Genomic DNA, 26,704 nt, shown 5'->3' with positions numbered 1-26,704 from the left:
GAAAAATGGTTTAAAATCAGGAATAAATCATGGCTTAGTACTTTTGTTCAGTGACTGAGAGTATCCAACGTCTACAAAATGCCAATTTACTTGAAAGGAACACCTCAACAACTTGATAATTCACAAAAAGCAAAAAGATGTTACCGCAATTACTTATTCAATAATCAATGTTTTACATAAACTAGACTCTAAGGGTCCGTCTTGTAGAGCGTGTGCCTAGTGGTACCTCTAGCAGAAAGCGTTGGGCCACACTGTGCTATCATCTCCCCATGGTTAATTAATGTGGTATTTTTGTTCGCATACAACAATCCTCCCTTCGAATAAAGGACCACAGTACCTCCCCTCAAACAATATCGGTGTATCCATCTTCCTCACTTTGGAAGGGTCTTGCTTAACCAAGGTCAACTACTCCACTTCACACGCATTACATGAAGGTTCAGAGTGTCACCAGCCTCATGCAAACATAAACACGATTCTATCGTGAGCTAATAGAGCACCATCTTTGTGAAGCCACTCGAGAATTCATCCACATAAGGCTAAGTTTGGGGCCCGGCTTTGATACCAATTGTTAGGACTATTGACAACACACATCTCCACATTGGAATAATATTATCCGCTTTGGGCCAAAATCCACATGGATTTGTTCCTAGGCTCTACCCAAAAACCTTATTCCAATGGAGATAGTCCATACTTTGTATACTCAACCATCTTTCCATGTTTAACCAATGTGGTATTTTTGTTTGCATACAATACCATGTTTAACCAATGTGGTATTTTGTTCGCATACAACACCGTAGAGGATTGTGCTTTGTGGAGCCCTAATCAAAAAGGGGTAGTGACTATGCATCGTTGTTTGGGTGGGGATGTCAAGATGGTATTATGGATTTATATTGTGTTATCATGTGATAAGGTTAAAATGGAGGAAGTAAGAAGAGTCAAAACAAGAGTTTTAATCAATCCAAACGTATTACTCATAAAAAATGTTAGAGATCGCAGTAAAAAATATCACAGTCATCACAGTAATGAATCTTGTCCTTTGATTGATGTAAGTATAGGGCCCACAAAATCTGGTGATTGAATCCGAGAGTGACGCATCCACTACTGGGATGACTAAGATGTTTTTTACTAGGATCTCTAACATTTTTGATTACTCATTAATTCAAATAAGTTATTATTATGTTATTTTATTTATACTTTATTACCAATATTTTTATTGGTGAATTGATAATATATACTCTATGTCTAGATTCAATTCACCAAACACCTCAAAAGCGTATACTCTAATGTATGCTATGGACCAAAGGGGTACCTACACTACATATGCGAATTCTGTGAGTCTTGGATAATGGAGGCAAGGGCGTACCCACGGCTTGGGTAGTGTGGTCAATTGACACCACTAATACTAATATTTCATGTATTCAGATATGTTATCTGGCTAAAAACAAATGGGCTTAATCTTCTTGTAAATGTAAATGTTACTTGTTAAAAGGTCCATAAGATCATAACTTATTACTAATCAATAAATGGGCTAATGTATTTTAAAAGCTCAACTAATAACTTATTCTTTGGACTAGTGTTGTGTTTGTGAAATGTGATGATTGAAGTTTGAATGGGCTAGTGTTGTAAGTCCTAAAGCACTTGAATTGCTGAGGATTAGGTTTTGCTACTGAGGACTATGACAACGAAGAACGCTTGTGAAGTCTGGAGCTTTGTTGACGTGCCAATGATAAGATATTTTTGTAGATCAATTTTCAATTATTGCTCACCTATGTTTTATAATATTTTGATTTTTTATGTTGTTTTTCGTTCTTTGAAGAAATAATTAATAAATAATCAAAAAAATTCCATGAACGCTATCCCTGGATCGACCACTACGAAGTTTTTGCCACTTCATATATAAACCCGACCCATATGCAGACTGGGTCTACCCTATGGAGAGGGAAAAACATAGGCATTTATGTAAAGCCAAACTCTAAATTGCTAGCATAAACACACAAATCAATCTCTTTAAAATGGCCTGAGGAAATAAATTTTTTCTCTCTAAAAAACCCATTTCTCTCGGTAACACTACAGTCCTCTTCATAGTTTGAGGAGGAGGAGGCGCATGTCTTCACTTTAGCACCACCTCCTCCTCCTCCATCATTTCAACATATATTTTAGTTTTCTTTCTCTGTCCAACTATTTCTAGGCGATTGCTTGCAGTGGATTAGTTTCTTTGGCCGATTGACAATTTCTGTTTGAAGATGAGTGATTTTGGGTATGAAGATGATAGATCTATACTTCGATTTACCTCCGGATCTAGTTCTACTTCCAGATATGTTTGGAAGATTGCTGAAATTGATAGATCAATTGATTTTCATATTATCTTAAGTTTGTTCTGTCTATGGATCTGCAACTGCAACCTTGTTTTTTCATCTCTCCTTATAATACAAATAGATTATTTTAAGTCTTATTCCATGATATATTTGCTTTGTATCTGTTTCGCTACCATTTTTTCGAAGTTTTTTCAACCGATGCGATCAAATATGTTTTCAAGTGACTCTATGAGTCAAAAGGACCACAACTCTGAGTTGCATTCCCTCTTGTCACTATGTTTTTTCACTTTTTGGGATAGATTTATCTGTGCATTTGTTTGTTTGGGGTATTTTATTCTATGGGTTGCTATTACTACACTATTGTATATTCTGCCTTATAAATATAAATAAAATAAGTTGCCAGACAAAAATAAAAGAAAAAAAAATCTTTAAAATGGCCTTCACGTGGCTTCACTCAACACTTTTTTACCAAACGACCAAAAAATTCACACTACCTATCTGCTCGGTCCACTAATTCCCTCAAGAGACCATGAGAAAGAAACCCAACCCAGCTGTACAAATTGCAAAAAAAAGAAAAATCTCAGATTTGCCATTTAGAGAGTCAGTGCTGCAGCTGTTCTTCTGCGTATGAGATAACAGACAAAAATGTGTTACGTCGGAAAAGCAACAAAGATTTTCATCTTCATAGTCACAGTCGTGCTGGTTCTTGGCCTTGTCTTTGGATTCGGTCTCCTGCGCCACGGCCTGCACAATAAATCCCACAAATGCTCTGGTGATTACTGCAATTCTCCACCTCTCATCCTCCCTAATCCAAGCCCCAATAATCCCAGTTCTAACTCACCTAGTTCGGCCCAGTTCAGTCCGCCTAACCCGAACCCTCCTCCGGACCCTGGGTTCACCCCACCTAGCCCGACCCAATTGAGCCCGCCAAGCTCCAGCCTGAGTCCACCTCCGCCTGATACTAACCCAGCTACGCCTCCTCCAAATTCTGCATCGTTGCCTCCACCTCCGCCTCCGACTGGTGGGACGGCTCTCACTGGGGCTGCGTCGCCGTATAGTCCGCCGGGTCCCGCGGTTGTTTCTCCAGGTCCTGTGCATGCGTCGCCGATTACTTAAAGGTTCTTTCTTTACACGATTTTGACAATTTTTTAGTAGAATCAATTCTTGTTTTCTTTTTTCGAATGGATTTGTATGTACAGCCTTGAGAGAATGAGAGGCCTTGTGGAAGAACAGTCCGACTGGAATTGTATTTGTATTCACTGTTCTTGATGGTTCTATCGGTCATTCATTATCATAGGTATCCGTACCTGGAATTGTATTTTGTATGCAGGTTGTAATGTTTACGAGCATTATCCCTAGTTTGGTTCGCAGATTTAGAGATGGAAATGGAATGAGTATGTCAGGAAATTCCTTGTCTCTGTGTTTGGATCGGAAATTACTTGCCAGTGTGTTTGGATTTTTGGTTGGTTAGAATAAAAAATTACAATTACTTCACATAGACATAAATTTAAAAAAAAATTATTTTGAATATTCAAAATAAAAATTCTAAATTTCTTTAATGTGATCCCTAAACCCTAAAATGAAATAATATAAAAAAATAATATTTAAAATATAAAATACATAATTATAAAATATTGTCCAAATTATAGTTATCAAATCCCGAGCTGGGTTTGTCGACGCATAACCGACTAGCGAGTAGCGAGTGATTTTCGCTCATTTACTCCCCTTGGGCAATGGGAACCTTAAGGCATGTTTGGCAGCTGGGAATGTTATACTCAAGACCCTGCGAACAACAGTTTGAAGCCCTGTGATACTCCAAACAAGAATGTAAGAGTAGCATTCAATTAAAATTAATTACTCTGCTTTTATATGAACATTCGACATTCCCAAAATTGACTTGCGCAAACAGTTATGCTAGGGTGGGTGATTTCTAAGGTCTTGTACAGAAGTAGTGAGAAAGGCTCAGAATCAGGCCTTGGACGAGGAATGTCATTTAATTTGGTGACTGGAGGTGCTGTGTAATTTTAACTTTTTTAAGGCTTGTCACGGAATCTGCAAGGCTGGAATCACATTACCAAACAAAACAAAACATTAACATAAAAGTGAATGCGTAAATAAATAAAGTTAACAAGACAAAAGACAACAACATTAGTCGAAGGCCCCTTCCAGCTAGCTTTATTAATTTACCCTCTCATATAGGACGGGGACATGCATGTGCTTCACTGACATATCAAGATGGAAGACTGCTGAGTATGCATTTCCCATTGTTTTTTCCAATCCCATTCTCACTTTATTGGTTAGTACGTGTAAGGATGAGCCCATTTACTCTAAAATTTAGACAAAAATGGAATTGTGGCGTTGGGATACTGGGTAGACCCAAGATACTTTAGTAGATAAATTAACGTCTCAGGTGACAAAAGAGTCACAGTATAGTACTCTTGAAGTAGATTATCACGAGCCATACTTGACATTCAGGTGTCCACTTCAAAGGAAATTTGTCTAAAACTTCGATCTTACAAGTGGTAGAGGCCGAGTTATTGATGTTAGATAGCTCAAAAAAAAGGTGTTCAAATTATAATCCAGAAACAATTCGTGTGTATATTTTACTGAAACGTGAAATCAAAGTAGGCAATGAAGACATGAAAATAAAGGTATTGTTTCAAAAATTTTGTCTAGACAATATATGTTTTATTTGCAAGATGGACAAAACTGTTGATTTGATCTTCAACCGATTAGGAGTACCTTCACCAATGAATGTAGGCAAGATTAAATGTTCGCTGGGGTTAGCGGGAGCTAGCCGGGAGGTATAAATTAGTAAATAGATATTCAAGGCCATTTCGTTTTCTATAAAAATTGAAGAAATCCCGGACTTAGTTGAACAAAGGCAGTAATCTATATATTGATTAGGATCGTAAAATGAAAGAGATAATATTAATGATAAATAATTTAATATTTGGCAAAAGCATCAGTTTATAGAATTCATGTACACTTTTACAATCCCTCTTCTTCTGAATAACGAGTCATCTTAACATAAACTTTCGCTGTTCATTCGTATCCCAAGCGAAGAAAAAACTAAATTGTTCTCTCTCTCTCTCTTAGGTCTTGATAGAGTTAAACGCATCACACTTACGCCTCACCTCTCCTTTCTTCCCAGTCTTGACTCCAATAATACTAACCTTCTCCATGGCACGAGCAAAATCAGCGAAAAACGCTGCCTGATCCCTCGCATAAAGCTCTACAAACGGCTTAGTCCTGGGGTCCATAAGGAGAGCACTATCCGAAGACAAAAGCCCTAACCCCCTCTGCAAGTTCTTGTAGTACATATTATCAAACTTGCCTGGTGTCATGGCATCGTTGAATGCCGACATTGCTGTATCCGTGGTATAATTTGCGCAAGTTTTCTTCAATGCCTCTGCGTATTTGGGGTGCATGTTGGGGTCAGTTGGTGTAGTTTTGCTATAACGGAATAGCCTGTTCGCGAATTCGTTGCAGTGAGAGAATCCGATTGTGTGTCCGCCCGTTAACGCGACCATTTCTTGTACTGAGAATCCCTTGGATTTGAATAAAGAGATGATCTTTGTCAATGTCATGTTAACTCTAGGGAGATTACCTTCAACACGCGAAGCTTGGGACACGAGCCCGTCCTTACGCCCCAAGCGAACGGGGTAGTATGGACCACCGACCATTGTGATGAGATCACGCGTGGCTCGTGCAAGAATGTCAGCACAAGAGACAATCCCGGGGCAGGAGAGTTCTAGAGAGGTCTTGGCACGGAGCACCACGTCGAATGCATCTCCGGGGAGGGAGAGATTGATGTCTGCATCACGCTCAGCCTTGTTGAAAGAATTGGAGGAAATCAAAACCGAAGCATCACAGCCCTCGACCATGCAGTCATGAAAGAAGGTGCGGAGAGTGGCTGCCGCAGTGGTGGGGGAGTTTATTTGTTTGGTTGTGATGGTTTCCCTCATTATCTGCTCGAAGCTTGGGCATGAGGTCTTGTAGTAGTCGACGGCGAGCTTTGATTCAGAGATAGGGATGGAGAGGAAGAGGGGGAGGAGGAGAAGGATAGGAAAAGCCATAATTAGAGAGGGGGGAAGCGAGGCCGGGGCGGTGGAGACCCTGCTTCCTTGCTCTATAGCTTCCTCAGGAGAGAATTATTGGTGCTTATTTCCTTTTGGAGGAAAAATGGAGATGAAGAGAGACAAGGAGGGAGCTAGTATCTAATAGGAGAGGAAATGGTGTGGATGGGAGGGGTTTTAGGGAGTTGTTTCTTTTAGTTGTTCATTAATTAGTGATTTCTTTTTAAAACGTTTGATCTATTGTTATTAGTTATATCTATTTTTGCACGGGAGTCTCTTGAGTATTTGCGTGATTTTATATTCATGCTAATTTTGCATGGTGTGGTTTTATAATTATGTTATTTTTCCACAAATATGTTAGAGATCCCAGTAAAAAGCATCACAGTCATCGCAGTAGTAGATCTTGTCCCTCGATTGATGTAAAGGGGCTCACAAAACTTGGTGATTGAACCAGAGAATGACACATACACTATTGGGATGACTGAGATGCTTTTTACTGAGATCCTATCACTTTTGATTTTTGCATGATTTGGTTGTATATCAACTGTATCAACCGTCTTTTTGAGTGTTGAATGCATGGAACAAGCAAACAAATAGCTGGTGTTAGAGTGTGTTGGTCTGAACGACTCGACTTGAAATAGTATTACGGATAGGGGCGGACGTAGTAATTTATGTCAGTGTGACAAAGCTAAGCATGGGTTTAGGAGCAGCACTACCAAATATTTTGTTTTTGATTATTTATTAATTATGTCCTTGACAGTACAAAAAATAACCTTAAAAATAATAAAGTTTATATAGTAGCCACAAGTACTAATTGAAAGTTAGTAATTTACAAATGTTCTTCACGATTTTTAATATTTTGAAATCATTTCTTGATAGTCTCATTTAGAATAACATCAAAAATATATTTCTCAATGTACACAACTAAACTATCATTTAACCATTGATCATTCATTCGATTCCGATGACAATTCTTGACAAGCTTCATGCAGTCCATAATATCATTTTAGCTACAAATTTTTTTTTTATCAAATAATGAAATTCAACACCAACAACGTTGTACAAATTCCAAGTTATTCTTCTGATTATTCGATAAACTAGCAAGCCCTAGGGTGGGCAAAAGACGAGAGGCAGAAATAGAACAGTGAGAGTCTGAGACTGGCTAGGGCATAGGAGAGAAAGACGAGAGGGCGAAGAGGGCAAAAGGCTGGGCTGAGCCAAATGGCATATCATGATGGGTAAGAGCCAAGCTACAGGGTGGGCAAAAGGTCTAAAAATTATGCATGGTAAAAAAAAATTCAAGGCCTTTATTGGGTTCGCCTATGTTTAAGGGCCTCAGTGTTTTCTGTATCAGCTATCCCAAATGCTGAGAATGATACACGCAATCATATAGAGTCCATAATTTCACATGGATAATGTGCCTCCCTCTCAGTATTTGGGATAGTTGGAACATAAAATCATTGTAACCTTAGCATTTTTGAACTTGAAATATCACATCTTTAACTCGTTGACCGATAATCAACCTTAATAAGTTGATAACCTAGATTGACAGGGTAATACCCGAGGCTTTAGCGAGATGGGCTTTTTTGTGGACTTCTTAAACGCCCTCAAACGTATTTGGAGTGTTGGTAAGTAGGCCCAATCCAGACCCAAAGGTGGCCCGTTAAGTTACAAGCCCGCGTTTACTCCTTTGAAACGGTAAAAAATACTTTTCATCATTCAATTATGGGTGAGTTTCATTTTCGTCCCTAAATTTTTTTTTCTTCCATTTTTGTCCCTTAATTATTGAAAAGTATCATTTTCATCATTGAAGTGAGATTGAGGTTGGAAAATGCTTGCGTGACACTTATATAGCTCGTCGGAGAAATCTGATCTGACGAACAATAAGATGTCACGTTGGATTTTTCAGTCACCAGATTTAATCGAGGGACAAACGGAGTACTTCCCCATAGTTGGGGGAAAAAAAGGGAGGAAAAAAAAGTTGAGGAACGAAAATGAAACCTGACCGATAATGATGGGATGAAAAATACCATTTTGCCCCTTTGAAACCGATGGTCTGATGCTCATACTGTGCCAAACTCAACGCTCGCATCACTTTTGCGTTTTAAATTCTGTTTCCTACCAATCCAAGCAAACACAGAGGTTATCCTTAGTTGCCCACGCAAAACACACAATTGACGCATACATGTAAATGGAGATTGAATCATCAGAGAATTCTAATTGGCTCTTCGATTACGAATTGGTGGACACCATTCCAATCGTCACCGGCGACTTCCCGGCGTCGGCCTCTGGTTGCTTCAGTTGGGGTCCTCAATCCCTCAATTGCTCCTCTAATGCAAGGTAGATCTGTTATGTTTGCCAATTTTTTTTAATTTTCTTTTTTAAGTCTCCGTTTGGTTGCCCGGAAAGTAAGAGAGCGAGAAAGTGTTAACGAAGCTGCAATTCGTTGTTTTGATTTGTGTTGGCTTCAAAATCAATGCCGAGTAGGCTTTTTTTTGGATTAGTTGAACTGATTACACTGATATGCATGTCCTATATTGTGATCAGGCATCTTCTAGCTTATGATTACAATCTAGATTTTGTGATGAACCGTGAATCCGTTATCACTTCGTGAATCAACTGGATGAGTGAAAAACTAAAAGATATTCTTTCAATCTAAATTTGGATGCTTGTGAAGGCTCACACAACATGCTGTATAGTGACGTTGAGTGAGAAAAGAGATCCAGAATAACATTAATTGATATCTGGATCGTTAATTCATTAATATTCATCCGCGAATGAAATTGAGGTTCGATGATCCGAACTCAGAAGTTACTGAACTAATTGCCAACCATAAAATGTGCGTACAGTGTTCAATTTCCTTTCTTAGTGATTTTTCTATTTTGATATATGGATGACTGTGGTGTTCTTTTGTATAGCGTGGAAGTTGACTTCTCGTTTGGCACTTCAGATAATGTCAATGAAGCTGGCTCAAAGAAACGGTAAGGGTCTCTGCTCCCCTTAATCTGCTAGCCTGCTGGTGAAGTTAGTGATGTGAATTCCACATGATTGATTGCTTACTTTTATGTGACTGTTTTCTTGGTGGTGGTAGCTTCCCTGTTGAACATGTGTTTGCCCATCCATAATGTTTTTAAACCTACTTCCATGGTTTGTTCATGGTCTCTATGGTGATGTACAGTTCTTTTCATTGATAAGTGGGGTGATGTGCTCAAACAACCATGAAGTTCTGTCGATTTATTGTTGTAGGTTGAGATCTGAATCACACAGTTCGTCTGGTTCCAAAGCATGCCGGGAGAAATTGCGGAGGGATAAGCTTAATGAGAGGCATGCGATTGCAATTGTTCTCTATCCTCTCTTGTTCACTTTGTTGGTATTTATAATATCCAAATTGACTTTTGTATTTGATTCTAAGGTTTCTGGAGCTAAGTTCTATCCTGGAGCCTGGAAGGCCTCCAAAAACAGACAAGACTGTCATTTTGAGTGATGCTGTTCGAATGGTGTCCCAGTTGCGAAGTGAAGCCCAGAGGTTCAAAGAATTGAATGAGGATTTGCAAGCTAAGATTAAAGAATTGAAGGTGTGGATTTCTGTATCTCATACATTAACTTGAAGTTACTCTTCTTTTTCCCATTATACATTTAATTATTAAAGATAAATAACAACTGCTTAGTTTGTGTGGCCTTTTACTTCCTGTTATCTAATGATTCTAACATGAAAGATTTTATTTACACCACAAATTCTACTAAGTTGACACCATTTTTTTATTTACATATATATCCCTGTTTGGAATAACACATATACCATTTTATTGAAAGTAAATATTAAATATGTATTTACATATTGAAGTAGAAACTTATAGCTTATAGGTTTACACACTAATTCTCACAAAAAAAATTTGAAATTTATGCATTAATAGTTTATTCTCTATACTGATTGTAGTCTCTATACTGTTTCGCAAACACTGATACAGACACAGAAGGGTTTACCGTAATTGTTTTGATATTTTTAGAATTTCTTCACAAGCTCTCAGTAATGCATATTATGAAAAGCCTAATCTGCAGTCAGCCTCAGAGAATGACTGACGGCCATTTTGGTGAAGAAGTGTTAATTTTGAAACCCAGACTTGTTTTAATTGTCTACTTTTCCATCAGTCACTAGTTGGTCATCAAAAATATTTGTCAATTGCAAACTTATGCAACTTTATATGCATCATGCTTCACACATGGATGATAACATTATCTAGGATAACGATTATAAAATTCCAGGTATAAACAGCAAGCAAAACATGTACTGGGAAACAAAGTAAAGCTCCCTAAGCTGCTCATCAGCAACAGACAGTCTTTGTATCAATTGATAAGTGAGTTTGGTGGTTAACATATAAGAGGGTGTGTAAACTTAACACTTTGCCAATCACAATTTTGCAAGTGGAGGGTAGTTTAGGTTATCCATTAAATATTTCGTGTAAACTTATAAAATATGGATGTAAACTTATAGGATTAAAATAGGTGATGTAAACGTAGTAGTTTATGTGGTGTAAACAAAATTTACCTTCAAACATACATACTGGGTGAATATGTGTTGACATTTATTTAATTTCTGTCCGATCAGACTGAGAAGAATGAACTTCGTGATGAGAAGCAGAGGCTAAAGTCAGATAAAGAGAAAATGGAGCAGCAAGTCAATTACATGAGAGCACCAGGCTTCTTGCCTCATCCCTCTGCAGTGCCAACTGCATTTGCCACTCAAGGTCAAGGTCAAGGTCAAGCCGCTGGTAAAAATCTGATGCCTTTCATCGGGTACCCTGGCCTCGCAATGTGGCAATTCATGCCACCTGCAGCAGTTGATACATCACAGGATCACGTTCTTCGCCCTCCAGTAGCTTAATTTGGAGATCGATCATCTTATATAGCGCATGCTACCTGAACCATGTCAGTGCTCAGATATATTATCAACTGCTTTCAAATATGGTTATTTGGACATCTTACAGGTGAAAGAACTTGTTTAAATGGGCATCCTCTATGTAGAACTTGTTTATGCTGTTCTGACCCTCTGTAGTCAAAAATAGATTTCTAAACTAGAGTTAGTATCCTTTTTACTGCAACTTTTTGATGAAAACTTGCAAATTAACTAGTTTCTACCATGTTCCAAAATATATTTTATTCCTTACCTACACGTATGTAGTGCATTCATTATTGTAGTTACCAAAAATTGTGTGGCCCCACTGGGTCATATAACGACAAAAACCAAGTTGGACTATCTGACTCCACGGGCCTAACCTGTGTAGTTATATGAGAGTCAGGATGGGTCTCAGGAATTGTGTTTCCCACTTGGGTCATATTGGATAGGATGACATAGTGTAAGAGTATGAAAGTCAAGTACCTCGGTTGTGTCAGATTTGACAAACAAAAAGTAGGATAAGGATATAGAAACATATGAAGTGAGTGTGACATGTGTCGATTGAAGTATGGGTTTTTTTGAAAAATAACCCTCGCTAATAAACAATTTTTAAATCTAACCCTTCTTTTCAAAATACTTAAATATAACCCATTTGACAAAAGAAAAGACATCATATCCTTTCACGCCTTTTCATGCATCACCTCTCTCTTAAACCCTAAAAATGGTTTTCCCTCCCAAAAAGACTCCTCTCCCTTTGCGAAACCACTCTCTCTCTCTCCTTCAAACCCAGTAAAACCGGCCATGTATACCCCTTTCATTCAAAATTTGTCACAGATCTAGTGAAACCCATAAGCCAAAGCTCAAATCTTCAAGGTTGAAGTATCGGGACGTCTAAGCACCGTAAGCTGCCATAGCGACGTCGTCGAAGACGCAAACAAGCCTAAAGTCGGCAACGCAATCTCCGTATTCGTTCCCCTAGAACATATAAGTGCTCACCGTGGTCACTAAGTGTCCAACCCTTCGTCTCATACTTCACCGAGTCTGCATTTTACCGTACAATGTCTTGTGCTCAAAAATCTTGTCATTTAAGTCGAGAAGGAAGATAGCACCAAACTAAGGTTAGTGTAGTGCATTTTATGAGTTAATATACAAGTACAAATATTTCGTTGATAAATGATTTTTCGTTGATGTGAGACAAATTTTTCGTTGGTTACTGCGTTAGTTTTCGTTTAACTCAAGCAATTTTTCGTTGATAAAACATTTATATGGTTGATAATATCATGATTTCAATGAAGTGGGTTTCTCACACGACAACTTTAATCATGGCTAGATGTATAGCGCAGAAGATGGTTCGACCAATCGTAAATGGCAGAAAGTGTACTCTTACACTTCACTATTCTATTAGTGTATTAAAAACACCAGTAAATATATTTCGTTGCTAAACTTGTGTATTTTCGTTGCTAAACGTGTATATTTTGGTTGCTAAACGTGTGTAATCTCGTTGCTAAATGACTGTATTGTCGTTGATATAGACAGCTTTTTTAGTTGATAACTGTTTTACTTTTCTTATATCATACCAATTGCAGGTATTTCGTTGATAACTGTTTTACTTTTCGTTGCTAAACATGTATAATTTGTGCCTGTTTCGTTGACAAATTGCATGTTTTTGGTTTTTAATATTTCAGATGCAAGTTTTGGTTAATAACCCTGTTACTTTTCGTTGAATTTTTTGGTTGAATACTCACTTATTTTGTGATTCAGAAATGGAAGAGGTTAGCATATTGGTTCGTTATTGTGGGTCTTGGGAAAAGGTTGGTCTCAGTTATGCATATAAGGGTGGGAAGAGTAAGGGCATGATCATTCCAAATGACATTTCCTACAACCAATTATTGGATATGGTGTACGAATTGACCAATATCGATCGTCGGACACATAACATCCAATTGAAGTATAGTTTCAATGTCCATGGTCCAACTGAACCTGTTGAGATTGAAGGTGACAGGGATGTTCATTTTTTTGTACGATGCAACAGCGACAAGAACATACCTGGGAGATCGCTATGCATTTCAAACACTGATAGAGAGGTATATGATGATGTTACCGAGGTAAATTTTGAGTTAAATGATGATCGATATGATATTGCAGATACAGAATTGTTTGATGAACCTGACATAGTTGGATTCAGCCGGAACATTGATGATCTTAACGAACCTCAGATAAATATATTAGAAGTTAACGCCAATGATCATACAACTGCCCAGGAAAATTTTTCTTCTGAGGGTAATGTTGGATTTGCCGGTTCTAATTCAATTGGTGCGTCACAAAGCTGTGGTAATATGATCTCACCTGTTGTACATGATGATTCATATGCTGTTTTGAAAGTCGGAGAAATATTTCCAGACAAAAAGCGCTAGTTTAAAAAGCTATGCATGCATGCGTTTCATATACACTTCGAATTCAAAGTGGCAAAATCGACAAAAACTCTTTTTGTTGTTCGATGCAAAGTAGGTGAATGCAAGTGGTGGCTTCGAGCAACAAGAGTTGAGGACACTTGTTTTGTCGTCATAAAGGTATATCGTGACGAACATTTGTCTTCTTCTTGTTTTGAATTTCATGAAGCTCGTCAAGCAACAGGTTGGGTTGTGGGGGAATGCATTAAGTCTAAATATGAGGGGGTTAGTTGCATTTATAGACCAAATGACATTGTCAAGGATTTTCAGAGAGTGCATGGAGTTTCAATCACTTATGGGAAAGCTTGGAGGGCTAGAGAAAGTGCCTTACATTCATTACATGATATGCCAGAACAATCTTTTGCTGAACTTCCCTCTTTTTTTGCACAATTGGAATCAAACAATCTAGGAACGATTACACATATTGAGTTGGATTCTATCAAAAGATTCAAATACTGTTTCATGGCCATTGGACCATCATTAAGAGGTTTTCGTACTTGTATAAGACCTGTAATTTGTGTTGATGGAACTCATTTGAAAGGTAAGTATCTTGGAACATTATTTGTTGCCACATGTTTGGATGGAAACAACCAGGTTTATCCTTTGGCTTTTGGAGTAGGGGATTCAGAAAATGATGATGCGTGGACATGGTTCTTTGAAAAATTGAATGGAGCTATTGGAAGCATGGATTCACTTGTTTTTATATCGGACAAGAATGCAAGTATTGAAAAAAGTATCTGGAGAGTTTTTCCAGAGGCCATACATGGTGTTTGCATGTATCACATTGGTCAGAATTTGAAGTCCAAAAAGTTTAGTGATTCCGTCATCTCTGTATTCTACAAGGCAGCAAAGTCATACAATAAGGTGGAGTTTCACCATATCATGAACCAAATACGCAGATTCAATGCAGGTAATGTTTTCAAGTATTTAAGTGAAGCTGGTTTTGAGAAATAGTCTAGGGCTTATTTTCCTGGACAACGGTATAACATCATGACAACAAATATTGCTGAATGCTTAAATGGAATATTGAGGGATGCTCGAACCTTACTTATTACGAAGTTGATGGATCATCTGCTATCTTTATTACAACGATGGTTTCATGAGAGACGATCAATAGCTCTTGAAATGAAAGGTGAACTGACTGACTACTACGATAAAGTTGCAGAAGAAAGAAGGAATAGGTATTTAAAGTAATTTAATTCTCGTTGATAACCTTTCGAAATTTCGTTGATGATTTGTTTATTTCGTTTAGAATTTATTTATTTTGGTTGATAAAACTTTGAGAATTTTCGTTGATGATTTAAATATTTCGTTTATAATTTTGTTGTTCTAGTGGATAAAATGTTTCGTTGATAACTTTGATGATTTTGGTTGATGATTTATATATTTCGTTGAGAATTTTTTTATTTTCGTTGACTAAATGTTTCGTTGATAACTATTTTTTTCTCGTTGACTACTATAATTTTATCGTTGATAATTAAAAATTTAAAAATTTTCAGGTCTAGGGTCATGACTGTGGAGCCTATTAGTATAAATACTTTTCTTGTTAAAGATGGTGATGATGGAGGACAAGTGGATTTGGCCAGCAAGACTTGCTCCTACAGAGTTTTTGATATTGACCATATACCTTGCGTCCACGCTTTTGCAGCATGTAGAGTTAGAAAATTACCAATAATTTCATTGTGTTAGTAATATTATCGTACTGACAGGCTGCTATTGGCATACGTAGAACCAATCAACCCTGTTTTGAACAAAGGCACTAATGTTTTGACTGAGGAAGTGAGGGTTGTCTTACCTCCAGAAACCAGGAGAAAAAGTGGACGACCAAAGAAACGTCGAATTCCATCATCCGGTGAGCAAATACAAAAAAGAAAATGCAATCGTTGCAAACAAGATGGTCACAACCGTCAAACTTGTAGTGAGCCCATTTGTGTAAACCCTAGCACGTCAGCACAATGAGAGTTATCATTGAACTTGGTCATTGGTTTTTATTTGTTAGGCTATCTCATGTTTCGTTGATAACTAGTTTGCGTAACGTTGATAACTCTATTTGTTTCCGTTGGTTGTTGTTATTCGTAACGTTGATAACTCTTAGTGTTTCAGTTGGTAGTTATGTTATGGTCCATAGTTTTTCGTTGATAAATATTATTCGTAACGTTGATAACTCTTACTGTTTCCGTTGGTAGTTATGTTATGGTCCATAGTTTTTCGTTGATAACTATTGTTGGTAACGTTGATAACTATTACTGTTTCCGTTGGTAGTTATGTTATAGTCCATAGTTTTTCGTTGATAACTATTATTCGTAACGTTGATAACTCTTACTGTTTCCGTTGGTTACTCAAACTGTCTTCGTTGGTAAATATAGAATATCATATATATAAATGAAATAATTGAAATAATTACAATTGTATATATTAAATAAACATAATATGTTAATCAAATAAAAATTACATTCTCATCGTGCCCATTTTCCATGTCTCGACTGCAAATTTTTTCCTAATAAATCCCATGTCCTCAGGTTTCAAAATGGTCACGTCCTTATCGGCTGAGAGAATCTCTATAAATTTTATACAGAACATGCCGCAGTCCGAACTGAGCGAAAAAGCAAGCGAAATTAGGTCAATTATTTATTAGAAGAATATTTATTAAAGGAATATAAAACCTTACCCATTTTGTTGTTGAGGAACTTCAGGTTGACGCTCTATGGTCCATGGAGATTCATCGTCGATGACGTTGGCCCGCTTCAGCATCTTGGGGATCAATGTTGCAATGGATTTCATTTCATTACTAAATGTCTCCTGTCTGGTGTGCTTGATAAGTGAATCATAACAAATGATCCTCTTTTCTTGAAGGTCTATCACACCAGCAGTCCAATGATCAGCAGTTATATTAATTGGGAAATAAACCCTATCCAAAATGGACCAAGAGACCATATTTTCCTTAGATCCGTCAACAAAATGCAGTAGAAGATCATCACGATCCCAATGTGAAGGCTCATTGTTCTCTTCGTGCAATTTGTAACGGATGTTGAGATATGTCTGGAAAAAAAATTATATTGAATATTCAACGAAAATATTTATGTTATCAACGAAAGAGTGTATCTTATAAACGAAAAGTATAACATAAATGTCAACCTAAACATAGATAAAATCAACGAGAATTAAAATACTTACATGAAAAGGTGTATCCATAATCGCACATTTTTGTCTGAAAATATCAGTATTCTCAGACATTCTTTTACGAATGAACTCGAATGCAACGTCAAGATGCTGCATAACATATTTATATCATTATAAGAAATAAAGTAAGTTTATCAACCATAAACACCAAAACAAATACATTTATCAACCATATCTATATGCATATATCAACCTATAATTCATTCACGAATAACGACAAACATTGGATATCAACCTAAATAGAAGCAGTAGTCAACGTAAAAGTAATTCAGTTATAAACATAATTTAAAAACATTCATTAACATAATAAATAATGTATAAATTTCTATATCATTAACAAAAAATGTAATGTACAAATTAAGAGTTATAAGTGCGTACCGTATCTAATAGCCACTTACTTTGGTCGATGATTGTATCAAACCATTCCTTTTTTGCATCAATTATTTTTAGATCAATTGTCTTATCATGATTGATGGGATTCGTATAGAATTCATCCATTTCAACTTTCCATTCTTTCGGATACTCTGAAATAGGATTGAACTCTGGGAGGATCTTTCTCTTCTTCTTGGAATGGTCCGTATATGGTGACACTTGGTATGGACCCCTCTTCATCATTCTTTTACTCTGATACTGTTGACCTTCTGTTGCAAGCTTTGCCAACAAACGTAATTTATTAGCATCAGTATCATCCTCCTCATTAGCAATTGAACTACCCCCATCAACCATTTCTTCATTCTCAGTTTCTTCAATTGAGGCATCAACCAGTTCATCAGGTTGATCAACCTTAACTTCAGAGATACCAACCATAAATTCATTGGTATCAACCTTATCTGAAGTAGTTGCAACCATGTTGTCAACCATAAAAGTAAGGTTATCAACCTTACGTTCACTGTTATCAACTTCAAACTGGTAATTATCAACTTTATCATCAACCTTGATATCAACACTGTGACCCTTCTCAATTGCTACAGAAGAATTATCAAGATGACGATCATCATCATCAACAATCTCATCGACATGGGGGGCAACATAAAATCTATTTGCATCATCATCATCATCGGTTGTTTCAGTTGGCAACTGATCCACCTTCTCAATAATGTCGCTAATAACTTTATCGAAAACTTCATTGGACTCAGTTGCCAAGTGATCTTCCCCCTCGATGGATGTTATATCACCCTTCTCCAGGTGCCCAATTTCCACCTGATCAGCTCCAACTTCATCTTTATCATCATTTAAAGAAGACTTCTTCTTTATTGAAGCCTTCTTTCTCCTGGAAATCAGCTCTTCCAAACCCACTTTTTTCTTCTTTTCCAACTCTTGTAACTCTGATATTTCTTTGGCTGCTTTCGGCATTAAACGTGAGCTCCTTCTCAGAGTATTTTTCTTTACATTCTTCCCCTTTTTTATCGCCCTCATCTTCACAATCTTCCTCCTAATCCCCACATTTTCTTCCTTTTCCTCAACTTTATCATGTACAATTTTCTTTTTTTCTTCTTTTTTGCTCAACTTCTGAGCAGATTTTAGGCCCACAATCTCGTGCTCAATAGAACTGAGTCTCACCGAGATATCATTTATCTTCCCATCCAGTTTATTTTCTAATGCACCAAAAGTATCCTTGACCAATCCCCTGATCAACGAACTCACAAGCAATCCCAACTCAAATGTATCATCTGACTTTTTAACTGAACTGACATCAGAGTCAGCTCCAGGGTTCTGAATGGGTTGCTTGGCTTTCTTTGCCTTCTTTAACAAGACACCTACATTCCCTTCACAATTAAATGTATAGTCTTGCTCACTTTCTGAGTGTGTGTTGACCATTTCAAAGACTGTAACCTGAAGATGAAAAAATAATATAAATTAAAACATCTAAATTATATTATCAACGTAAATAAATAAAATACCAACGTAAATATATACAATACCAACGTAAAAAAATACAATACCAACGTAAATAAATAAAATACCAACGTAAATATTACAATACCAACGTAAATATATGCAATACCAACGTAAATAAATAAAGTATCAACGTAAATATTACAATACCAACGTAAATATATGCAATACCAACATAAAATAAATACAATACCAACGTAAATATAACAATACCAACGTAAATATCTTCAATACCAACGTAAATATAACAATACCAACGTAAAATTTCCAATAACAAATAAAACATCTAAATTGTAAATTATCAAACTTAACATTTTCATTATAAACCAGAAAAATATAATTACCTCATCCTCCTCCAGTATATCGTTGACAGTCTTCGACTTTGGTGCCTTAGTTGATGACCATTTCAACATTCTAGGCAACAAATTCATATCAACACAGTCTGCAAAACTTGCTGCAATACTGAGAATAACCTCATATACCCATAGTTGGAAAGCCCAGTAGATTGTACCATTCATAATCATTCTGCTTGGCCTTAAATTTGTCGGACCTTCCAACAAGACAATTAGTCAGGGACTGTATTGTCTTCTTGTAGGACAAAGTCCCCCATGGGTACTTGTTGAACATATCAACATAATCAACCAGATTCAAGAAATCAACATCAATCAGCATCTTCACGTCTCTACCTAAGAGTACATACTCAACAAAATATACAAGTGCCAACTTAAAGATATTTTCTGGATCTTGGCACTGCATAAAAGTCCTTCGTAACTCTTGGCAGGAAATATGATAGCTTCCATTGAAATACTTATTCTGCAAGCCCACCCTAGGTTCACCAGACTTCTCCTTCTCTTTCAAATATAAAGAGATGTCTGGTAGGGAGTGACACCTCGGTCCAGTTATGAGGTTAAATTCCCTTATTGAAAAACTAGATTCTTTTCCACCAATCAAAAACACCAACTTCCCTTTCTTTTCATCCTCTTTTGATTGTATTTGCAGAAGGAGGAGTTGGTGTACAATATGTGGAGCCCATTTAATGTTTTTCAGTTGTAAGAAAGTACCAAAACAGGTTCCCCTAAACAAAGTCAGCTGATCTTCGCTCAGCTTACTCTTGATATCGCTTATTGTTTCATATAACTTTGAAAAAGAAAGAACCTTGGCACCAAATCTCTCATTGATGGGAATCTTGTAGGCCATTTTTTGTCAAATTTGCATGTATATGAAAAGTGTAAAAGAAGTTTATCAAACATAAACACAAAACCAAAACAGTTATCAACTAAATATATATGTATTTATCAACGAAAAAGTAATACAGTTCTCAACGAAAACGTAATAAAGTACCCAACGAAAAAGTAATACAGTTATCAACGAAAAAGTAATACAGTTATCAACCTAAAAGTAATAAAGTTATCAACCTAAATAAAAGCAGTTATCAACGAAAAATGTACAAACTTTATTGAACAGTACAACACATTTCTACGTGAACTGGAAAACTGATAACAACTAACATGCATGCCTTTACCAACGAAACCCAACACCCTATAACATATATGTTACACGCATGACTGTTTCACTAACATCTTCCAAAAATCTCATACATATGAACAAATATTCAAACAAAAATAACGTAAACCAGCACCATCAATCCATGAAATGAAACTAACCTTAGTCGCGTTTGTTGTTGTTGTTCGTTGGTAAAAAACCAGCAGAAATTCCAACAAAGTAGTAGTTTCGGAAGAACGAAGAAGATGAAGATGTGAGAGAAAATTTTTTATCTTGCTCGTGTGTGAATAGACGAAGAAGAAGATGAAAGGACAGGTTTAACGCATATCGAGACGGTTACTGTTGGGTTTCAGAGTTTTCAAACGTGCAAGGGTAATTTTGTCTTTTCCTTTGTCAAAAGGGTTATATTTAAGTGTTTTGAAAAGAAGGATTAGCTTTAAAAATTGTTTATTAGCAAGGGTTATTTTTCAAAAAAACCCTTGAAGTATGGATGGTATTGCGGGCGGCAATGAATGAATGGATGTTTACATTGGCAGAAGGTCATACTTGGGGATTTGTGCCTATCACATCCATTAGTGTCGATTGTAAACAGGATTGGTTGATACTCCTTTGAGGAATGATCACTCAATGAGTTGGCGCTTGGACGTGTCAACGCCCTTGCTATGGTGGCACCATTATGCAGACGCCAATACAGTAAGGATACTTCAAAACATAGTTCTTGCCCAAGGAAGAGTTACTGTGAACATAATAAAGTAAGTAACCAAAAAGATATCAACCGTTAGTGTCAAACATGCTTTGTATGACTGTTACATTACTTTACAATGACTCAAAGGTCACATGTAGGCCTTGGAGTGGGCCTAAATGCACAGGTTAGGCCCGTCGACTCAGATAGTCCAGCTTTGCTTTTGTCGTTACATGACCCAGTGGGATCAGACGATTTTTGGTAACTACAAAACTCAAGTCAAAGACCAAGTGATGTTGGAAAATAGAACTTACTCAAATTATCTCCCACTGTAAATTGGGAGGATGCATGCCCATGTTTGCACATTAGAGGTTGTATCCCATCCACCATTTGAACCTCTAACTGTGTTGCATGGCCGCAAACGCCAATTTTATGAGCATCTTCAAGTCTTCAACATTTCCCGGTTCGTGAGTTCTGGAATATCAACCGGATTGGATAAGTGCTCGGTTACCGGTTGGACCGGTCCGTCCGATTCTGACAACTTGACACTACATTGTGTATATATACACATCTTCTCCTTTGCCTCTTATACAAAACCTAACTACACTAAAATCTACAGCTGCACAGCCAAGTAATAAGCAGCCTGTTGGAGATTGTCAACCGAGATTGGAGGTGACAAACACATTGGTAAGTCCTCTAGTTCCTCTCCCTCTCATCCATCTCTCTCACCTACTGGCTTGAGATTGAGGTTTTAATGGAATCTAGGTATTGTTTTTATGAGTCAGTGACACAAGGGGGAGATCAAGCAGGACTGCAAACAGAGCGAGAGGGGACTGCCATGGAGAACTGGAAAATCGTTTGTTGCAGGTGAAACTCATACCCTTTAAATTGTGGGAGTGGACGGGTGCCAATGGCATCCGTGGCACCCGTGACTGTGTTAGGTCACCCAGACTTCACCATATGTCTGGTGCCAGGGATCTCAAATGAATTCACTGGTCTGAGATGAACCGCCGGACCAAATTCCGGTGATGACAGAGTGATGGTGCCGTGTTGGTAACAACCACCAGATGGTGGCCCTGTGAAGCTTCGGGCCAAGCGACCACCACAGCGGTGATCCCCGGCCTGAGGTGGTGCTAACCCACCAGTGCGTGACCCGTGTTGCCTCCAATAGTGGTGGAGAGGTTGCTGATGAACAACTCTGTTGCGGGACGGGAGTAGGGCATCCCGTTGGGCTTAAAACTATTTCTGTAGCCCATTAATTGATTTTACCAATTGTCAAGGGCCACGGCCAAAATAATAGGGAAAAAAAGGGCCTTAGGCCAATTAAAACACTTTTGACAGTTTGTGGGCCGTTTGACATGTGACTTTTATGTGGGTTAATCCCTTTGATTTGGCCCACTTTGTCAATAATAGGTAATAGTATTGGTAATTCGGCCCACAAATCAGTAGAAGAAATTCATGGCTTAGACATTGTCCATCGAACGACGAACATAGTCTCATTCAAACAAAGAAGAGAAGGAGAAAATACCAGACAAAATTTTGAACAAAAAATGAACAATGAATATCTAAATGAAATAGAGAGTCTCCGAAAGAAAATTTTCCTACCCAAAGTAGTGAAGTCGAAAAAATTTAAACAGAAGTAACCCAAGACAACCCAATGTTCGCTTAATCTCCAAACTTATTACGTCAAAATATTAAAAACAGCACAAAAAGCAAAATCCAGATTTTGAAGCCTGTCACGACCTTGAGGGCGAATTATACAATAAATGTGATCATGAATGATCAAACAACAACATAATCCCTCGTTGTCATATCGATGAAAACCAAAACAATTGATAAAAGAAGAAGATAATATTTATTTTCCCTTATTTTATCCCCGCAAAGAGCTGATCCAATAATGTATATATATACGTTATTTATTTGAGCCATATCTTCGTTGAAATAGTTGAAATCTTCTGCTAAAGAAGTTGTATGTCATTTTTGTTGGTGTATTGATAAAACATGCTATGTCATGTGTGTATTTGTAGAGGTGAAGTGACACTACTATGATGTATAGTATCTCTCTTGACAATTTGGGTAACACATATCCATATAAATAATTTGTTTTGTTGTTTTTGTATTGATAAAAAAGAACTTGTAACATGTATGGTCACATATGCATATATGTCCAAACTTAAATGATTGCATAAGAGTATAAGACTGCCTGATGGGCCGGGTCTGATAAGACTGCCTCAAACATGATAATCAGTATCCTGCACTCTGTAACTGGTTTGATATTATTAGGCTTGTGTATCTTGACAAAGAAAAGTCAAAGAAAAAGAGTTGGTTGTGTGGAGTGGTTCATGGTATCCATGTGAAAGAAGGATGACTTTTTCTTTGGAGGCATACCTAATCCAAGCAAACATCTATTTGAAAGAAGCATTCCACAGATTTACACAACAAGTGCCCCAATTCGTATGTATATAAATGATTTGTTGTAGCTACACTTCTAGTTTTGAAGAAAAAAGAAATGTACACGAATTTGTGGAGCACATGATGGAAATATATTACATGCAAAAATATTCGGTTATTGAGGGAAAATCAACATATTAATGTCGATCCCTTCTTTGATGTTAAAGTAATAGCCATGTATAGGCATCGACCCTGGGAAAGGGTTTTCATTTTAAAAACAAAATAGAAAACTAATAGGAATCCCATCGCAAAAGTTAAGCCTCATTGTTTGTAATAGTTTCGGCTTATTAATGTATCCCTCATGCAATGGTAGTGTTACTGCTGAGGCTTGTGTCTTTAAGTTTGGGATTCCAATTGCCCTATTAGTTTCGGCTTATTAATGCATCCCTCATGCAATGGTAGTGTTACTGCTGAGGCTTGTGTCTTTATGTTTGGGATTCAAATTGCCCTGGATAATTGTTTTCCCAATTTTATTCTCGAAGGTGATGCTTTGGAAATTGTCTTAGCCCTCAGAGCAACTCATTTCTGAACACAAACTATGGTTTTGTCCGTGAAGATATGCCAAACCCAATAAGGGTAGTTAATTACATGTACGGTGTATATCTTAAAATCTGCAATCAACTTATTATCGTCGATCAAGGCATATGACAACCCTACAAGATCAAATAAAGGTTGACTGTCAAACTTGGACATCGGTGTGATGTCTGCAGAACAACCTCCGACAGTTAAGTCAGTCAACGATAAGAGATATTTAAGGGAGAGAAGTGAAAGGCTTTTAGAGAGAGATACCAGGTAGTTCAGATAGTGTTTGAAATCACATGATCAATACGTGTTGACCGTAGACGACCCTTTCATTGTTGGGTCGTGATTGGCCTGTGACCCAATTCATTACTTAACTAATACCGTGGGCCTTGGGCCTTGAGGTGTCTGATATTGCACCCAATCCAGACATGGCCCTTGGGCTTCACTTCGACTTGGACTAGATAGGCCTTCGGATGCATATCTGGGCCGATCTAACAATGTACCAATTTACCATTCCATAACAATGTACCAATCGGCCTAAATGTATAAAGGTGGCGAACTGTTTGCTCCAGACCTTATATATTTACGTGCTTATTTTATCATCTTTTTCAAGCCATGCAGTTGTCCAATCAAAACACTTGAACAACATTTCAGAGAAAATAAATTAATAATAAAGGAAATTAAATATTCATAATTAGGTTGGCAAAGCAACACTACTCATACCATTAATTAATAATTAATACAAATTAATTATTTATTTATTTATTTAGTGCTTAACCCATTATGAGGGTATATACTATATAGATCTATTGATTAATAAAGGGATAAAGTTCATATCCAGCATGGCAGCTCCCACCCACAATCCTCCCTCCTCTCTTTCCAGAACAACACCCTGGGAGTCCATTCATTGCATCATCAAGACACTTCTTACAATCAGCACTTGAAAGATCTCTTGTACACTGAACAATTCCGTACAACTTCTCATTTTTATTCAACTCAAGGTCCCCGGGCGCGTACAATTTCTCTGTAGCCTCAGCTTTATTAGCCAAACCACTCAATAACTCCTTCACTTTTCCATAAAACACCTCTGGATCACCTTCCACATCCTTCACATTGGACAATAAGAACTTGTTGTCGTAGTCGATTTTACCGAAGAACTTGACGTTTGAGTATTTTAGCAAGCAATTTTCGTACCAAATGATTGCTCCTTTGTTGTTAGGGCAGCGTTGGAGAAGCTCTTTACTAGCATCATTGATACAAGTTTTACAATCTGGGCTCGAGACGTCTCCACGGCATAGAGCGAGCCCGCTTACATAATCTTGGACTTTTCCGACGGATCCAAGCCCAAATCCGGTCAGAGAAGCTTTGTAGGCTAAGATACTTAGTAAATCATTCAAGTTGTTACGATAACGGTTGTTGGTGGTGTAGTTGTCTTTGTTAAAACAGATATTGTATAGTGGGTTTCCTGCAGTGGCTGCATGAAGAAGGGTCTTTGTTAAAACAGATATTGTATAGTGGGTTTCCTGCAGTGGCTGCATGAAGAAGGGTAAGAGAGAAGAGTAAGAAAGGAAGAGGCATTGATTTTGTGCAATACATACTGAATTAACGAAGCTGAAGATGGGTTTTGTAAGGATTTGTTAATTAGTAGAAGGTCTAGCTAGCTACTTATATAGAGAAATTATTTGAGCTGTTTGGGCGAAGTATGGAGTTGAATTTGCTGACTTCTAATTTTTCGACACTGTATTGTCAGAAACTGATGAGGAATATGTGAATTTGATTGGTCTGTGAAAGAAGTAATTTCAATGATATATATATAGGTTGAATATTCCATGGCCAATTCAAACGTACGTGCGGTATACTAATTAGTCACAATTTTCGCTGGGTTTTATATTTGATTGCGTTGATGTTAATCCCAAGCCAGCTGGTACTTTCAAGTGGATAATTACCCTACAATTAAATGATAATGATGATATTGATTTTAAACCTAACAAATAATTAACCATTGTAGTTTACTCAAAAAATTTCTCACTTGATGAGCGCATTTCCACAAGGATATTGTTCTTAGTGGAGATCGAAGTCAAAACCTCTCGAGTCCATACAATTCACCTCCAGATAAATTCACCTTAGACTATCAATATGGTTAAGAGTGGACAAAATTACATAAATAAATATCTTAATTAGGCTCTCCTCCACCGATATTCACTTGGAAATATATTTGATTATATTGATAATGAGCTTCTTGATCGTGCACGCATGGTGGTTGAAACATGAAAGGTGTTTTGTTCCACTTCCTTAATTTCTAAGAGGTTGAAAAATCAATAAAATTCGAGCCAGAAGCTAGTGGTGGTGACACTAGTGATCGTGGGTTGATGCCTTGATGGAGCATTTTCTCTCGCAATTAATGTTTGTTTATGCTTCCAAAACAGGATCAGAATATATATGAAGAGTATATTAATCGTGGCCAATCTTTTACTATATATTTTACCAAGTAAGTCCGAAGTCTAATCGTGGGCGGGTGTGACCATTGTTTTGGAAAGCCAACCCAACATTGAGAAAGGAACAGAGAATCTAATCTAGCCTAATCTAATACACAAATATAATATTGAATCTAATACACAAATATAATATTGAAGCTGAAAGAAATTTTAGGAGAATTCTACGCTGCCACATCAGCATGATTATAGCTTCACAACAGTAGTACACATGTAGCTTCCTTAATTTTGTGAAGTTTT

General features: G+C 37.2%; 5 protein-coding genes and 1 long non-coding RNA gene across 7 annotated transcripts; 4 read left to right on the top strand and 2 right to left on the bottom strand.

Moving 5' to 3' along the window:
- The first annotated feature begins 2,960 nt into the window (after positions 1 to 2,960).
- On the top strand, positions 2,961 to 3,786 carry LOC120007234 (splicing factor 3B subunit 4-like). The gene is made up of 2 exons (XM_038857441.1): positions 2,961 to 3,407; positions 3,646 to 3,786. Exons 1-2 carry the CDS (start codon positions 2,961 to 2,963, stop codon positions 3,784 to 3,786), a joined length of 588 nt encoding a protein of 195 aa, XP_038713369.1.
- Positions 3,787 to 5,409: 1,623 nt separating this feature from the next.
- On the bottom strand, positions 5,410 to 6,428 carry LOC120008110 (peroxidase 65-like). The gene has a single exon (XM_038858628.1). The coding sequence runs from the start codon at positions 6,392 to 6,394 to the stop codon at positions 5,411 to 5,413; it is 984 nt and encodes a 327-aa protein (XP_038714556.1). The 5' UTR covers positions 6,395 to 6,428; the 3' UTR covers position 5,410.
- A 2,059-nt stretch (positions 6,429 to 8,487) lies between these two features.
- Positions 8,488 to 11,523, top strand: LOC120006963 (transcription factor ILR3-like). The gene is made up of 5 exons (XM_038857087.1): positions 8,488 to 8,734; positions 9,313 to 9,375; positions 9,641 to 9,718; positions 9,807 to 9,969; positions 11,001 to 11,523. Exons 1-5 carry the CDS (start codon positions 8,586 to 8,588, stop codon positions 11,274 to 11,276), a joined length of 729 nt encoding a protein of 242 aa, XP_038713015.1. The 5' UTR covers positions 8,488 to 8,585; the 3' UTR covers positions 11,277 to 11,523.
- A 2,194-nt stretch (positions 11,524 to 13,717) lies between these two features.
- On the top strand, positions 13,718 to 14,692 carry LOC120007233. Its single transcript, XM_038857440.1, has one exon. It carries the CDS (start codon positions 13,718 to 13,720, stop codon positions 14,690 to 14,692), a length of 975 nt encoding a protein of 324 aa, XP_038713368.1.
- Positions 14,693 to 21,475: 6,783 nt separating this feature from the next.
- On the top strand, positions 21,476 to 22,300 carry LOC120007945. 2 transcript variants are annotated; one of them, XR_005470272.1, is made up of 2 exons: positions 21,476 to 21,686; positions 21,765 to 22,300. It is a non-coding gene; the product is annotated as an uncharacterized LOC120007945 (long non-coding RNA). The 2 variants fall into 2 exon arrangements; XR_005470271.1 differs by having other exon boundaries at positions 21,494 to 21,686; positions 21,785 to 22,300.
- Positions 22,301 to 24,659: 2,359 nt separating this feature from the next.
- Positions 24,660 to 25,603, bottom strand: LOC120007885 (cysteine-rich repeat secretory protein 38-like). Its single transcript, XM_038858360.1, has one exon. The coding sequence runs from the start codon at positions 25,508 to 25,510 to the stop codon at positions 24,779 to 24,781; it is 732 nt and encodes a 243-aa protein (XP_038714288.1). The 5' UTR covers positions 25,511 to 25,603; the 3' UTR covers positions 24,660 to 24,778.
- Positions 25,604 to 26,704: the final 1,101 nt, after the last annotated feature.

The sequence above is a fragment of the Tripterygium wilfordii genome, chromosome 10 (genome assembly GCF_013401445.1).
Source record: "Tripterygium wilfordii isolate XIE 37 chromosome 10, ASM1340144v1, whole genome shotgun sequence".
Lineage (NCBI taxonomy): Eukaryota > Viridiplantae > Streptophyta > Magnoliopsida > Celastrales > Celastraceae > Tripterygium > Tripterygium wilfordii.
This window is presented reverse-complemented; position numbering and strand designations above follow the sequence as displayed.